Genomic DNA, 16943 nt, shown 5'->3' with positions numbered 1-16943 from the left:
TGGGCAGGGGAGATCTGGCTCGCCTCGGCGCTAAACTCTGCGGGCTCCCGCTTCGAATAAAGCCCGGGAAGGCTCCGCCACGTGGCCGGCGAGGGCGCGGGCTTCCTTGCTCCGGCGCCGCCGGGCTCTGCGCCCGCTCCTCCATGGGACCTGCGGGCGAGGAAACGCGTCCCGGCGCGCAGCCTCGGCAATGCTCTCCCGCTGCCCCCGGCGGGCTTGGGCAGTCCTTCTGAGTGGGACGAGGGGAGCCGCCTTCCCCCCTGGCGGCATGCGGAGGCGGCGGGGGTAGGCAGCAGGGGGCGGCGGCGGGAGAGGCATGGCGTGCCGCGGCCTGTGCTGCTGCTCCCCGAGCCCGGCGGGCGCCCTGAACGAAGACAACGCGCGCTTCCTGCTGCTGGCCGCGCTCATCGTGCTCTACATGCTGTGCGGCGCCGCCGTCTTCTCGGCCCTCGAGCTGCCCCGCGAGCGGGAGACGCAGCAGAGGTGGCAGGCCCGCCTGCAGAACTTCTCGCAGCGGCACAACCTCAGCCTGCCCGACCTGCGCCAGCTCCTCTGGGAGTACGAAGTGGCCTACGTGGCCGGCATCCGGGTGCAGGACGTGCGCCCCCGCTGGGACTTCCCCGGCGCCTTCTACTTCGTGGGCACCGTCGTCTCCACCATAGGTGAGTCGCCCCAGCTAGCTCCGCCGAGTGCCATCCTCTGAGTTACTGGCATTAAAGGTGTGAGCTAAAGTTAAGAGCCAGTTTGGTGTAGTAGTTGAGTGCGTGGACTCTTATCTGGAAGAACCGGGTTTGATTCCTCACACCTCCACTTGCAGCTGCTGGGATGGCCTTGGGTTAGCCATAGCTATTGCAGGAGTTGTCCTTGAAAGGGCAGCGCTGTGAGAGCCCTCTCAGCCCCACCCACCTCTCACAGGGTGTCTGTTGTGGAGGGAGAAGACATGGGAGATTGTAAGCCGCTATGAGTCTCTGATTCAGAGAGAAGGGCGGGGTATAAATCTGCAATTCTTCTCTGCAGAGTTGCTCCCAGCTCAGCCTCTTGGAAGGAATGCTGCGCAGGGTTGGCTTGTTGCCACTGGTTTGCACCAGTGTTCCCTCTAAGCTGAGTTAGCTCACAGTCTTTAGGCTGTGGCTCACACATTTTTGTCTTAGCTTAGGAATAATGGCCCCAGAGCACAATAATTTATGCAGTAGGTCAGAACTTTAATGCCAGTAGCTCACAAAGTAGAATTTTTGCTCACAAGACTCCATGGCTTAGAGGGAACATTGGTTTGCACTGCTTCTGCCTCGAAACAGCAGAGGTGTGTTTGGGAAGTGGGTGGGTAGAGAGGCACCAAGCGTACATCTGTCCCACCAGGATTCTGGTGTGGGTATACTGGGAATGGTGGTGGGTTCTCTCAGTGTGTACATTCTCTCAGTGTGTACATATATGTGTGCACATTTCGCTCTGTGATGCAGGCGTGTCCCCTTGCGGCAATGTTCCTGTGGGGTTTCATGTTTGGAAAGGCATCTAGTAGCTTTCCTCTTTAAGGAGAGCAACATCCTTTATGCCAGGTATTCCTGTTGGATCTTTCTCATCTGGTTTAGCCACTCTGTGAAACTGGATGGTGAACTGGATAGATGCCTGGTCTGACCCAGCAGGGCCCTTGTTATGTGCATCAGTGCCAAATTTCAGAGTAATAGAAATGGAAGAGAAGATAAAGTTATGAACCCTTGCCCCCTTCACCCTCCTTATATATTTGCTTGCTTTAATGTGTTTCCTGAAGTACCTTCTGGCACATCATGTTCTTTTCCCTCCTTGTGTTAACACTCATCCACAGTAGTAGTTGTTGAAAACTCTGAAGCACCTTTTCCAAGCACAAGGCATTGCATGTGTCTTCTTAGTTGGTTTCACCTGCTTGCACTGACAGCAGCTCAGTTTCCCAGAGGTGTCAAGACTGTGAAATAACAATCTCCATCTCCAACACTTTTTTTTTAAGAAAAAAGAACATCCTCCTCTGATTTTTGTTCCATGACTGAAGAAAACATGTCATAATACAGCAAGATTTTTGTGCAATCTGATGAATCTTTGTAACAACTGCTTTTTAGTAGATCCAGAGGACTATGAAATTGACATAGGTTGCGCATAGCTGTCTGCTTTTGTCATTGCACTGAAGGGTGTGTGTTACACATTTTGTTTTGTAGCTTAGAATCTTTGGGACTGGGTGTGCCTAAGAGAAATCCCAGGCCGGGTGCTTAAGCCTAAGGAGTTATTTTCACACTTGCACTTCTTGCATTTTTTAAAAAATAGCAATATAAAAATGTTTCAGTCGACTAGGGCATAGATTCTGTTTGGAAATGATGCTGTGCAGCTTTTCATCTTATTTATTTTAAGATTTAAAACACTTAGTAGCCGTCTTTCTTAAGGAGCACAAGACGGCTTACAACCAATACTCCCTTTAAGCTGTGGAGTCTTGTGAGCAAAAATTCTACTTTGTGAGCTACTTCTTTAGTTACTTTGCTCTGGGGCCATTTTTCCTCAGCTAAGACAAAAATGTATAAGCCAGGGGCTAAAAAACAGTGAGCTAGCTCACACTAGCTCAGCTTAGAGGGAACGCTGCACAACATAGATACAATGTATAAAATCCAAATTTTACAAGCACAGTTCAAGACTGCTAGTAAACATAACCAAATGCAGTGCTGAATAAAACTGTCTTCAGCTGCCTCCTAAAGATCAAAAGTGAGGGGGCCAGGAGCACCTCCAGAAATATTAGTTCAATGGTGAAAGAAACAAACAGCCCAAAGCTTTAGGGTCCCATTCTGCAAAGGGCACCCATTCAGGGGTCCTGTCCCAGTCCCTCTGAACCTCTATCCTGGCCCTGTCAACTCTCTTTCCCTGTCAGTATTCCCCAGCACGTTTCTGGGCTATGTCCTGTGACTGCTGCACACCCTGTCCTACAGCGCAGGTAAACAGATAGGGCTGCTGCAATTTCTCATCATACAGCTCAGGTATACAGATTGAGCTGCTGCGATTCCTTGTCATGTAGTGCACAGGTATTCAGATGGGGCTGTCAGTCACTTCCCCCTCCCAGTAGCGCATGCTGTCAGGTGTTGGCCCCTAGGGGACCTGCCAAAGCAGTGAGCTGACTAACCCAGCAATTAAGTTATCTAATTCAGCGCCTGCAGGAAACCTTAGAACTGGCTTTGATAGATGGGAAGATCAGCAAGCGCACTGGAATAAATCTGCAGATGCCTTCTTTGCAGAGGCTTAGACTTTCTCCTGACTTCTTTGTTCTAATGAAATGCGTTAACTGAAGCAGGCCATTGGTCTGGCTAGCCTAGTGTTGGCCACTCCCCACAGTGGTTCTCCAGCATCTCGGGCAGAGAAAGGTCTTTTCCCATCCACATTATGTGGAGATTTGTGGGACTGGACTTAGGACCTGCAGCATGCAGTAGATGTTAACCACATCTGAATTACAGCCCACCTCTGCTGGACAGCTGCATGTTTGATCAGAGCTCAACAAGTTGTATGTGTGTGTGCTCCCTTAAAAACAACCCACAGGCTGTTTTGCTGCACAAAAGCTCCCCACTCCCTCTGTTTTGCCTCCATATCTCTATAGACTCCTCCCCATCCACTCCAGAGCATGTTAAGGCAACAGCAAGAGCTGGAAAGCTAGATGAGAAGCAAGCACAAGCCTTCCATTTGTGCTAGTGATGCCTGCATGAGAGCAAAGCAAAATTCCTGTCAGACTCCTGAGATAACAGAGAGTGGCTCTTGCAACTGAATAAAGGGCAGGAAGCAGAGGACAGGAGCAAATGGACAGTTCTCTCAATGGAGGGGAGTCAGAATTGGGGGTGCCACCAGGATTTGTATGGGGACAGGTGCTGTTTAATTGGCATGGAATTGAGGAGGCAAGCAGTGAGATGGCCAAGTTTGCCGATGACACGGGGTTATTCAGGATGGTAATGTCCAGAGCAAATCATTACTCACTCCAAAGGAACCAGGTGAGTGAGCAACAACTGGGTGAATGAACCACAACATGGCAAGGGAGGTTTGGTGGGAGTGTCACATGATGTATATTGGGGCCAAAAATTCTAACATTAAATACTTTTCAGCAGGGCTTTTTTTGAGCAGGAATGCAGTTCCGGCTGGCTAGGCATCATGGGGTGTGGCTAAGATGCAAATGAGTTCCTGCTGGGCTTTTTCTACCAAAAAAGCCCTGCTTTTTAGAGAATGGGGGTTTGATCTTGGTGACTGACCAGGAAAAAGAGATCTTGAGGTTGTGGTGGACAGCTCAATGAAGATGTCAACTTGCTTTATGGAAATGTTGAAAGAGGCAAATTTTGTGTAGAGACTGAGTGTTAGGAAAGAGACCAGAAACAAAATTACTAGGATCATAGTGCTCTTACAGAGATTTGTGGTGTGGCCACATTTGGGGTGCTATCACAGTTCTGGTCCCATTCGGTGGGACTCCAGCATTTTTAATGATTACAGAAACACATCTTAATACTTAAATTCTTGAACCACTTGCTGACTTTAGAGCAGTTGTCTTTCCACTGGCCTGATCTGGGTATTGCAGGCTAGCCTGACCTCATCTGATCTCAGAGGCTAAGCAGTGTCAGCTCTGTTATTTTCGGTGGGAGACTCCAAGGAAGTCCAGGATCACATGAAAAGGTGGGCAATAGCAAACCATTCGATGAAATTGCATTCGATGAAATTGCTGAGCAGACAGGTTAAAACTGATAAAAGGAAGTACTTCTTCACCCAAAGGGTGATTAACATGTGGAATTCACTGCCACAGGAGGTGGTGGCGGCCACAAGCATAGCCACCAAGAGGGGTTTAGATAAAAATATGGAGCAGATTAAATATGGAGCAGATAAAAATATGGAGCTATTAGCCACAGTGTGTGTGTATATATAAATTTTTTTGCCACTGTGTGACACAGAGTGTTGGACTGGTTGGACCATTTGTTAGCCGAAATGCCCTCAAAACGAGGTTGGGGAATTAGTTAGGTGGGCACCTGGCTCACTCGAAATCTTTTTACCAATGTATACAAGATTAACCAACCAGAGAGTGCTGCTTAAATGATGGTACTCTAATTTAGTAAAACCAATTACAATTTATTGAGAAAAATATAGTCTTCCATACAAGATTAAAACACATATACAATCACACATTCATACAGTCCTAGGAAATATAGATAGATGGATAGGGGAACATATAAGGGTAGACACACAGGGTGATATTACCTATCGTAGTCTTCGAGGAAGGCTCCAATGGGCGACATGTGAGGAAATGGGTAAGGGACCCGAAACTGATCAGGAATCGGGGATGGATCTATGCAGCGGAAGGTGGGTTGCTTGGTGGCACTTAATTGGGTGCCTGCTCTTGACCAATGAACTTCGCCTGGGTCCTGTGTACCTGAGAGAACTTCCAGGTTGCAACAGGCCCTGGGGCGGCTCCAAGGTGTCAGTCGGGAAGAAGAATGGAAAAGGCTAAATACTTAAGATTAGATGGACTTATCTGGGAAGGTGACAATAGGGAATCAAATATTGACCTAGGTATCCCCAGTTTAGACAAAAGGCTTGATTCCAGCAGGAGATGTTCTTCCTCTTTTCCCATCATCTTCTGGGCAGGAGCCTTTGTCTAGGGTTTTGTCAGACAAGGGTGCGAAGGGCGGGGTATAAATCCCAATATAAATAAATAAATAAATAAATAAACAACAGGAACAACAGTTGAGCTGTTAATCCATTCATGGGGCAGGCGGGTTGCTTGCGGGCTAAAGGTGACATAGGGTGTGTACGTGAGCCTTCCACTATGAGGGAATGAAGTCCAGCCTGGCAGGAAGATGGCTACGAGTGGTGTTAGCGTTACAAGGTGGATTCCATGTTCAGCGCTTCATAACCGGTCGCCTGGATGGCTCCGTGGCGGCGCAGCTTCTTCCGCTCCATGGCTGGCCCATGCGGTGACGGGGAAACATCCGTGTGTGTTAGCAAGCACTCTGTACCGGGTTAGAATGCCTGCATAACTTGTGGCTGCTTGTACACATAAGTCCCTTTAGGTTCCTGGATAGTTTTGCCCACACTCTCTGGCCAGACGTGTGCGAGCTCGCTTCTCCAGGCGCCCTGGCAACCATACTGGTGACTACGATGTTCGGAAAAGGGGGCTTTTCCTCACACATTGGCCTGATCCAACATGGCTTCTCTTATGTTCTTATCTCTGAATACCTCTTGCCTTGAAAATCCTATGGGGTCGCTGTAAGTTGACTGCAGCTTGAGGCATTTTCCACCACCACCAGTCTTTCCCCAGTTCTCAAAACAGCCACTGAGAGTTGCTCATCGAATGTTTCAAAAGTGTGGAAGAGCCTAATAATATCTGCCCTGGTGTCTATAGAACAAGCTTTCATACACTTGTTCTCCATCTACCTTACAGCTCTTTTCTTTTAGACTAGAAGCTTGTGATTAGTTTTTGTTCTCAACGGACCTTTCTCACTTCTTTCCCTGCAGTAGCTGCCTTCTACAGTCCTCTTTCCTGATTCATTCAATTGATTTCCTACACTCATAGCTGCAGAGGTGTGATGTTTGTCTTGAGAGATGAGACAGGGACCAGATGTTCCTGCTTAGAAGAGGTTTTCCAAGAATAGGATTCCTTGAGACATTTTTTTTTGTGAATAGTAAACCTTCTGAATCCCAAAGATGTCTTGGTAGAGGAGATGGTCATTAACTCAAGCTGCTGTATAATTTTGTTTGGTTGGTAATGAGCGATGACAGAGTATCTGACCACTGAGCTGCTGCTAGAATTGATCTTTAAGGCCCCTAATTATGAGTTGTATATATTTGTCTTGGGGGCAAGAAAGTTTCCTAATAATTAAACAGTCCTGTCAATGTGAAGCAAGAAATAAATTCCAGTATGCTGTGTGCGGCACAGTCTTGAAAGAAATGTTCAGAGCTTACAGCTGCATTCAGATATCTTGAACAAAACAGACTTTGTCCATAGTGAAGATGATGTGAGCTGATTTTCAGACTTTTACACTCCCTCTTCCGTCCATATGCTGGGTTAGGATTAAAGACTCGATTGGCTGTGTCGTGTAAACACAACCTCCTCAGCAAATTATTGTGGATTTGTTCTTCCCACACCATACTTCCAGATTCTAAACTGTAATGGTTTAGGATCTTCATTACTTGATGGGGGACCCAACCCCAGTTTGTTAAGGCACCCACATTTTGCCACAAACCAGAGTTAAATGAAGAAGAGCATAGATTTATACCCCGCCCTTCTCTGTGAATCAGTCTCAAAGCAGCTTACAATCTTCTTCCCCCACAACAGGCACCCTGTGAGGTAGGTGGGGACTGAGAGAACTCTCCCAGAAGCTGCTCTTTCAAGGACAACTCTTGCAAGAGCTATGGCTGACCCAAGGCCATTCCAGAAGCTACAAGTGGAGGAGTGGGGAATCAAACCCTGTTCTCCCAGATAAGAGCCACTTTACCACTGCACCACACTGGCTCAAATGATTGGCATGGTTTCTAAGGCTGAGAGGGAGGGTTTGCAGGAGTCTGAGAATGAAAGCTGATTGTACTCATCACAACTTGGATTTCTTTCTGATGTCCAAGAGAACCAGTGGCTGCATTCATATATTGTAACAAACCTTTCTCATGGCGGGGGGGAGAGCACAAACATGGCTGGCTATCATGCTTGCTTGCATACTCCATCTTGCCACCTCACCTCCAGAGAAGCTTCTGATTACTTTCTGCACAAAGGAAGGATAGCAGGGAAGCCACACGAGGCACACTGAGAAGGAGCATTTGTGTCCAGAAGTTTTGTTGCGATATCTGAACTTGGCTGGTTGCTGTGAGGGAGAAGAAGATGGGATGATGTAGTTGGCATGTTAATGATATTATCATGGATTTTAGGACACCATTCCCTTCATATCTGTGGCCACCATAGAGGCTTTTGTCCATTGCAGCATTCACTTTCCTCTTCTGAGAACACTTCTGCATGTGCAGGGGCTGCTGGGAAAAAAACAATGATCTTGCCTATAGACTAGTGGTAGGAAAAGATCAAGTGAGCACCAGAGCAGCTGGAGAAAAGCGCAACGGGCGCAGCATCCTAGGACCCAAGCCAAACATGTATTGGAAAATACCCAAACGAGAATATTCAAGCTTAGAAAGATTCATCAGCCAACTTCATGCCGCAGTATTGTTTCAGTACATGTGAGTTCTCTGTGTAAACATACCCTGATGAACTGATGAGTTCTTTGTGGTCCATGAAAAGCATGTGCTATGGCTCTTTAATACACTACAGGTCTCTGCCCTGACCTGGATAGCCCACGCAAGCCCGATCTCATCAGATCTTGGAAGCTATGCAGGGTCAACTCTGGCAAGTGCTTGTATGGGAGACCTACAGGGGGTTTTTTGAGCAGAAATGCAAAGGAATACAGTTCTGGCTGGCTTGGCATCAGGGGGTGTGGTGTAGTATGCAAATGAGTTCCTGCTGGGCTTTTTCTACAAAATAGCCCTGGAGACTTCCTTGGAATACCAGGAGTTGGGAGGCAGGGACAGACTTCATTCAGCCACCTCCCTGAATATACTCTAGGCTCCCAGTAGGGGTCAGTCACCAGAGGTCACCATGACTTCCAGGTGCACAAACACACTCGCACATGCACACACACATACATAAATAGGAAAATGTTAAAAATGCCACAAAGTTCTGATTTGAATTAACCAATGTATGAGTAAAACAGGTCTTCTGGTGGCTTTCCACTATAAAGGTTGACTGTAAAGGAATGTGAGGAAGGAATGGCGATCAGCTGCCCAGGTAGTGCACAGCTGGTGTGTGGGCATATTGGTGTCACGCTGGTGTTGCCAGTCACTGCTGTAGAGTTTGGAGTAGAAAACAGGATCAGCACGAAAACTGGCATACAGGCGTCATCTGCACTCCCTGCAATTTTTAATGTCTTCTCTGAAGGGAGGAAATGTATATGCCCCACCCCCACCAAAGTTTCATTCTGTTCCTTCATCAGAATACACATTTTCTTTCTTACCCCTTCACTGGAACCCCAAACAGTTCTGCAGAAAACTGTTGTTTTCTGTCAAGAAAGAACAACAAGAAATGAAAGCTCAATTTTAAAATACGTAGATTGTTGGGTGATGCCTGTTTGCATTTCTCCTCTTGCTTGCACTGGGGTTTTAATTTCAGAGTGCTTTCTTATCCGTCATGTGCAAACTGACAGACTACGCCTGTCAGGTAGAACCCAAGGATGAAAGAAACTTGGTGAAATATTGTATACTGTTGCGCAATGTATGTATGTGGTATATGTGATACTAACAGATTATACATGCAATGCAAGATATATGTTCAGATGCATAGGAAAGATGACAGAATCATAAATGACTTCAGGTATCTGTAAAACAGCAAGAGTTAGCATGTTCTCAAGTACATTTATGAGTTAAAGAAAACTGCACTTATATCTTCTTCTGCACTTATTCATAAAATTGCGTATATGAAAGCTGGCTCGTGACTCTCTTACAAGTTGGATTCAATGGATCTCTTCCACAAAGTCCTCTTTCAGCTGAGAGACTTTCTTCAATGGAGGATGACTTTGATGGAGATAATTCCTTCTTTGTTGGAGGAAGAGAATCATGGGATCCAACCCAGAATACCTCATTTTCTTACTAAACAAAAGCCCATAGATGGTATGTCTTTCCCCTTTCCAGAATGCAGCAAATAAGAGAGTGGTTACCTAACTCCAAGCCCTCTGGCTCTTTTGATTTTAGTTGGAGAATTAAGCATGAGAACAATCTTGTCTAAAAGGGGGGGAGAAGAAGGAGGAGAGAGGGGAGTCCAATCAAGGACGAAACCTGTCACTGTCTTCAACCATAGGCCTGGCAAAACAACTCTGTTTTACCAGCACTGCAGAAAGGCTTAGAAGGGTGGAATTCTTCTTAGGATTGTTCTGTTAATTTGCCAAATGCCTCTTCCATTTCTGTTGTCTCATTTGTTGCTGGTAAAATTTCTCCTTGTTTGTGGATTTTGACAAGCCACGGTGTTCAACATATTTCACAGATCTCACTTAAATTGCTAACATAAAGAACTGGCTGTAGGTGAGATGATGCTTGTCCAAACTTTTCATCTGGTATCCATTCCAAGTTTTCAACAAAATGGGAGGCCGTGTTGTATTTGAATATTTCAAGGCTGGGAGATTTTGTTTTCGACATTAAAATGGGTTTCCATGGCACAAGGAAATGGCTTATCTCACTGGCATAAAGCACACATGGGGACCACTTCCTGATTCTGTTTGTACTATTTGGAAGGATAATAAATGGTGGTAGGAATTTGTGTCAGTTTATGCTGATATTCTCTAGGTCTTCTGTTGTTCCGAGTTAATAAGATGTTAAAGGCAATGTCATTATTTTATCTCCCTGCCAGTCTGTATCTCAGTGGGAAGTGAAAGGGCACCCATCTTGCTGAAAATGGTATATGGCGTATCAAACAAATTGGAGGGGCATACCATCCTATACCTTGTGCCTGGAGGAGAGACCAGCCAGGCGAGAAAGATGACACAAAAACACCAGAGTCAGGAAACTGGGCTGCAGCTTTATTGATTCCTCCAGTCGCGATGCAGCAGGGGTGGGGAGCCACAGAAAGCTCTCCAGCCTGACTGCTGGCAGTGAACCCGCCCCCCCCCCCAGCCCACCTGTTTGCAGTAACCAGGAAAAGGGACACTGCTGTTCATGCCTGTCCCTGGCTTCTTGGAAGCATGGTCAGCACACTGGGCCTGGATGTATTCCTAGAAGTTGCTACCCGCATTCTTTTGGAATCCTGCAGACCCCTAACCCTGTCCAAGGTCTAAGTGTCATCCGGCCAGTTGTGACAATAAACATAAGTCAGGTTTCCTTTGCTGCAATGAAGGCAATCCCCTCTCTCCTTGAGTCCTTGGCCAATTGTATCCCTGGGTAAAATTCCTTCTTTGGCTTTGGCCATTTCCTCAGTAATGACATTTCCTGCAATGACTTCTTAAAACTATGTGTTATGTGAAATTTCCCACAGTAGATTTTCCTTCACCAGAAGCACACCTGAAGTGTTCTCCTTAATCTGCATTTTCAGAAGTTGCTAAAATTTCAAAAATGTGGGGTAACAAGGAGAAAACTTTGGGTTTGCTCCTGGTGAGGAAAAATCTACTGCGGTTCCACAAGGCACAGGCTGTTAGAAGTACCAGCAGAAGATTAAATCCAAGGGAGGGAGGTGGGATTGCTGGCAGCAAAGAGGCCAAGCCTTGTCTGCCCATCCTCTTTTAAAGGGCTGGCATGGATCAGAAGGCCCTGTATCCCCACTGCCCCACAGCCAGCAACCAAGACATGGGGTGGAGCCACCAGTGGCAGCCCAGGGCAGGTTAGAGGGGTACAATGGATGGGGTACTGGATGCCGGGCAGAAAATCTTTCAGTGCTATATTTTTCCATGTAAATTTTCCACCCCACACACATATAGTCTGTTGACAATTGTCAGGGCTGTTGGGCTGCAAATCAGTCATGTTCAGTGGGCTAAATGTGGAGTATGAAGCGCAGACAACACACAGTGTTTACATAAGAACATAAGAGAAGCCATGTTGGATCAGGCCAATGGCCCATCCAGTCCAACACTCTGTGTCACACAGTGGCAAAAAAAACCAAAACCACGTGCCATCTGGAGGTTCACAAGTGGGGCTAGAAGCCCTTCCACTTTGCCCCCCCAAGCACCAAGAATACAGAGCATCACTGCCCCAGACAGTTCCAACAATATGCTGTGGCTAATAGCCACTGATGGACCTCTGCTCCATATTTTTGTCCAATCCCCTTTTGAAGCTAGCTATGCTTGTAGCCGCCAACACCTCCTGTGGCAGTGAATTCCACATGTCAATCACCCTTTGGGTGAAGAAGTACTTCCTTTTATCCGTTCTAACCCAACTGCTTAGCAATTTCATTGAATGCCCACGAGTTTGTACATGGTCCAGGCTTGTACACGGTGTATTTGCCTTCTTTCCCTAAATTTAATTTTTGCTAACATTGTTTAAATTTGAATCAGGAAATTTCCCAATTCAAATTTCCTTAGTAAACCTACACACCTGCCATTTAATTTCTATTTTAGGTGATTGTGAAAGCTAAATGGAGGAGAGGACAAAAAGAGAGAGAGAGCTTGTGTCATAACTACAAAAACCAGTGTGATGTGTTGTTTAGGATGTCAGATGGAATATAGAAGAACCAGCTATTTTTGAGGTATTGTTAACCATGTCCTTTGTACAATTTCTCCATTGTAGAACCTCTAGAACTGAGCATAGAATAACACCAACCTGCAGGAAGCAGGGCTGGATTTCAGGAAGCTGAAGACAAAAGTTTTGGTTTGTGATGACAAGAAAGGCATTCAGCCATGCAACTCAGAGAAAGGAAAGCTAAGTGGAACTAATTCTAGCAAATCTGCAACATGCATTCACTGCCCGCCTATTGATAATACAACGTAATCCATTTTCCATGGATTAGTAGACAGCTTGGCAGAATTGTAGGTATTTCATGTGTGGCTCTGCATTGGGTTGGAGAGGAGGTGTGTAGAACCCAGTTTGGGAGAGTACTCAAGGCTTTCCTAGGCCATCCTTTAAGAACCTAAGTTCACCTTAAATCTGTCCTAGGATGCAGATACACATGGCAGTGCTGACCGGTGGCTAAGTGTTGGTATTATGGTTAGGAACTCATGATATCAGGATGGAAAACTAGGCTAAAACCAATAAAATGAATTTTAACAGGGATAAATGTAAAGTTCTGCATTTAGGTAGGAAAAATTCAATGCATGGTTATAGGATGGGGGAGACTTGTCTGGGGAGTAGTATGTGCAAAAAGGATGTAGGGGTCTTAGTGGACCATACGCTGAACATGAATCAACAGTGTAATGCAGTGGCTAAAAAGGCAAATGCAATTTTGGGCTGTATTAACAGAAGTATAGTGTCCAGATCTCATGAAGTGATGGAATTGCTTTACTCTGCTATGGTAAGACCTCACCTGGAGTATTGTGTTCAGTTTTGGGCACCGCATTTTAAGAAAGATATAGACAAGCTGGAATGGGTCCAGAAGAGGATGGCAAAGATGGTGAGGGATCTAGAGACCAAGTCCTATGAAGAAAGGTTGAGGGAGCTGGGTATGTTTAGCCTGAAGAGGAGGTGGGTGAGAGGTGATACGATCAAGTACTTGAAGAACTGTCATATAGAGGATGATGTGGAATTGTTTTCTGTGGCCTCAGAAGGTAGGACCAGAACCAGTAGGCTGAAATTAAATCAAAAGAGTTTCTGGCTCAACATTAGGAAGAACTTCCTGACCGTTAGAGCGGTTCCTCAGTGGAACAGGCTTCCTCAGGAGGTGGTGGGCTCGCCTTCCTTTGAGGTTTTTAAACAGAGGCTAGATGGCCATCTGACAGCAATGCAGATCCTGTGAGTTTAGGGGGAGGTATTTGTGAATGTCCTGCATTGTGCAAGGGGTTGGACTAGATGACCCTGGAGGAGATCCCTTCCAACTCTGTGATTCTGAGTCCTTGTGCTTTTCTCTGGCTGTTGCACTTGCGTCCTTCTGCTAGCACCACCACATTCACAAGAACAGTATTTATTGCATGAGGAAGACCAGGGTTGCTATGCAGAGGACTGCAGTAGCAAACCACCTCTGCACATCTTTTGCCTTGAAAACCCAATAGCAGGTTGCCATGAGTTAGTTGCAGCCTGATGGTACTCTGTTGTTACTTGAGTAGAAGGGCCAGCTCAATAGCAGAGGAAGGGAGCTCCATAGCAGAGGACCGCCTCCACAGCAGCTGTAGAGATGTGAGAGGGGGATGATGTCATAGGATCCAAGTCTCTATTTTGTAACATGCATTGATGATGTTTGGGGGCTTTTTGTTTGTTATAGTTATGGTTGTAGAGCCACAACCCTGATCAGTAAAGTATTAAATGAGATTCAGGGTGTGTTCAACCTATCCAGTCATTCAGTTTTTCCTATGATTTTCAAACCCATGGAGAGCCTACCAAAAATGAACCTGGTACATGAAGAAATGGCAACTAATCTGGAATTGCTTGCTTTACAGTGTCCCTGGTATAGGAGGAGCAGCAGCTGTGCAGATCTCACTTGTAATATATTTGATTTTAAATAACCAAACAGATTGTGTTATGGGATAGAGCCAGTTCCAGGTTTTGGTGGGCCCTGGGCAGACCATGACCAGGGTGCCCTCATGGTCTCCTGTCTACGCCCACACACCTTCGTGCCCCCCACGCATTCTTCTCTTGCTCACAAGCCCTGCCTCCACCCATGGTCAGTTGCCTGTACCACTTGCCATTGCCACCAGGAGTGCCACTGTTGTGCACCATTCATGTGCCCTTCCTCTGTGACTCTGGGTGGCTGGGAGCAGAAATACCGACAGGTGGCAGGAGGGGTGTATGGGTGGGGATCAGTGGCAAAAATCCTGAGCCCTGGCAGGTGCCCTACTTCAGGGTATGCTGATGGCAGTCCTGTGACAGGAACTCGTGACTTGACCCACCTGGGTCTGATCCAAAACATGTGCCAAACTGAACTACATGTGTGTCTTTTCTGGGGGGGGGGGGGGAATCTCCCATGTTTTTCCAGGCATTTGCATGGCTGATTAAGGTGGTGATCAACAATGGCAATCAGGGATTCTGAGTAATACCGTTGAGACCGACTACAGTCGCAGGTGCTATCTGCCTTCCCATTAGACTTGAAATTTTCATTTTATGCTTTACAAAGAGGTGAGAGCACAACAGAGTAGCATCTGAGCTGGCTCTGCAGTGGTGCCATTACACCTGTCACACCTGTTCATGAGAACCTGCCGCACTGGTTAATTGAGAAGTCATCAGCCGGCTTGAAAAAAGCTTGAGTGTGTCTTGCAGTAGAAGACTAGAAAAGTAGGCATTGGTTCCACATAAGAAGTATTTAAGGATTATTGTAGAGCTTCGGGGCTTTAAAGAGGACAGGTTTCCTTCAAACAGGAGTTTTGTTCGGAATGCCATTGCCCTGCCATTGAGGAATACGTGGGAGTTTTGCAGTTTTCTTCAGACGCAAGACATTTCCATTAAAGAATTCACAACAAGAAGAAGACCACAGATTTATCCTTCTCTCTCTACATTGAAACCAATATGCAACTGCCAGAAAATGCAACCTCCAGATTGGTGCAGTGGGAAGGAGAAGGAAGCCAGTGGTGTACACTTGGGGTCTGGGAGACCCAAGGTTGAATACCCATTCTGCCATGGCTTGGGGCTAGACTATCTGAAGGTCTTCTCCAATTAAGATCACAGGGAGAAGCCTTCCTGACCTACCCACCAATCAAAGAAGCTCATCTGGTGGGCACTTGAGAGAGCACCTTTTCATTGGCAGTCCCAGGGAACAATCTCACCATGACAGTGAAGAAGAAGATATTGGATTTATATCCCGCCCTACACTCTGAAGAGTCTCAGAGCGGCTCACAATCTCCTTTATCTTCCTCCCCCACAACAGACACCCTGTGAGGTGGGTGGGGCTGAGAGGGCTCCCACAGCAGCTGCCCTTTTAAGGGCAACCTCTGCCAGAGCTATGGCTGATCCAAGGCCATTCCAGCAGGTGCAAGTGGAGGGGTGGGGAATCAAACCCGGTTCTCCCAGATTCATTCATTCACATTTTATAAGAGTCCGCACACTTAACCACTACACCAAAAGAATTTTCAATGGTTTATTCTTTATGTTATGCTTCATGGAACATTTACAAGGACTTTGTAGTTTTGATGTTCAGTGTTCTTTGAGTAAATATAATAGTCTTTGTGGAAGCATGGTGTCTATAAATTTTCAGACATGTTATCTCCCATGGTGTGTTTTTCTTGTGCAAGTAAGGCATCCACTTTTACAGAGCATCTTGACCTCTTAGTGGCCTTGATGATCTCCCAAGTGAGGAAACGAAGGTGTGCCAGTTTGCTGGAATGTTAACCAGCAAGGGAGCAGATTGCTAAGAAGCAAGCCAATAGTGCAGAGGCAAGCAGAAGCGGCATCCAGATTATACTCTAGTGGCCTCTTCAAGAGACTCGAAGCACATAGCCTTAATAATGAATTCCCAGAGATGCACCTCATTTTGCTATTGAGATTCATTAGCTAAAATTCATCCCAATTATGAGCCCTCATCATGTTGCTAGGAAGTACTGTGAAAAGATACAGCAGCAGTACAAAAAGTCAGGATTGTTCAAGAACTGTTGTTGGCCTGATCTTCTGAACCTCTAAAAATAACTAGGGATGTTGAGCAGTCATGTTATATATTCAGCAATTAAGATCAAGAAGGTGATATTGACATCACAGGAAGAATAGGTACTTCAGCATGCACAGCATATCTATCCCTCCAGACATTTGAAAATAGATGTATTAAAAAAAAATTGACCAGAACTCATGAAAAAAAATTCATTTTGAAAATTCTGGTTTTGATGCTTTATCAACCAAGTAAAGTGTCTGTAGAAGTTCAAAGTTCCTTCCTCACATTCCATCTTTCCTCCATTTTATATCCTTAGAAGCTTCTGTTGAAGCCTGTGGCTGACTTTCTCAACTGGAGTGGGACTGGATTTGGAGGTAGCCAATAGTAAATGCAGTTAATGTGTATTTAACATGGATACTTCATGGAGGAAAGGCTGAGGTGCAGTCAGCACATTCATTTAAAGTAATGTATGTTATGCTGGTTTCTTCGTGTACCTCAGCTATTTCTCAAACAATTTCCCTAGATTTACCAAGGTTGTGATCATGTCCTATTTCAAGGTGAGCATACACTAAGTTTCCCTGTGCACAAGAGAACACTAACATGTACTTACCTATATATTACTAAATCAGAGGCTGATGTTTGATCCAGTAGCAGCTGCTCCTAATAGAAAACTGATTTGGTGCTTACCACAGCCTCTGCAAAAAACAGTGCAGCTCAAGTGTTTTGAGTGATTGTGTTT

The 16943-nt window shown here is 45.9% G+C and overlaps 1 protein-coding gene across 1 annotated transcript in view; it reads left to right on the top strand.

The window, feature by feature from the left end:
• Positions 1–306: 306 nt before the first annotated feature.
• Positions 307–16943, top strand: part of KCNK13 (potassium two pore domain channel subfamily K member 13) — an 87125-nt gene continuing 70488 nt past the window's right edge. Inside the window, exon 1 of the mRNA XM_060261578.1 lies at positions 307–662. Within this exon, the coding sequence (XP_060117561.1) occupies positions 317–662 (346 nt within the window). The 5' untranslated portion in view covers positions 307–316. The remainder of the gene's footprint in view (positions 663–16943) is intronic.

Source organism: Heteronotia binoei, chromosome 21 (genome assembly GCF_032191835.1).
Source record: "Heteronotia binoei isolate CCM8104 ecotype False Entrance Well chromosome 21, APGP_CSIRO_Hbin_v1, whole genome shotgun sequence".
In the NCBI taxonomy this organism is placed as follows: domain Eukaryota; kingdom Metazoa; phylum Chordata; class Lepidosauria; order Squamata; family Gekkonidae; genus Heteronotia; species Heteronotia binoei.
The sequence above is the reverse complement of the archived record's forward strand: the minus strand, read 5'-3'. Positions and strand labels throughout refer to the sequence as shown.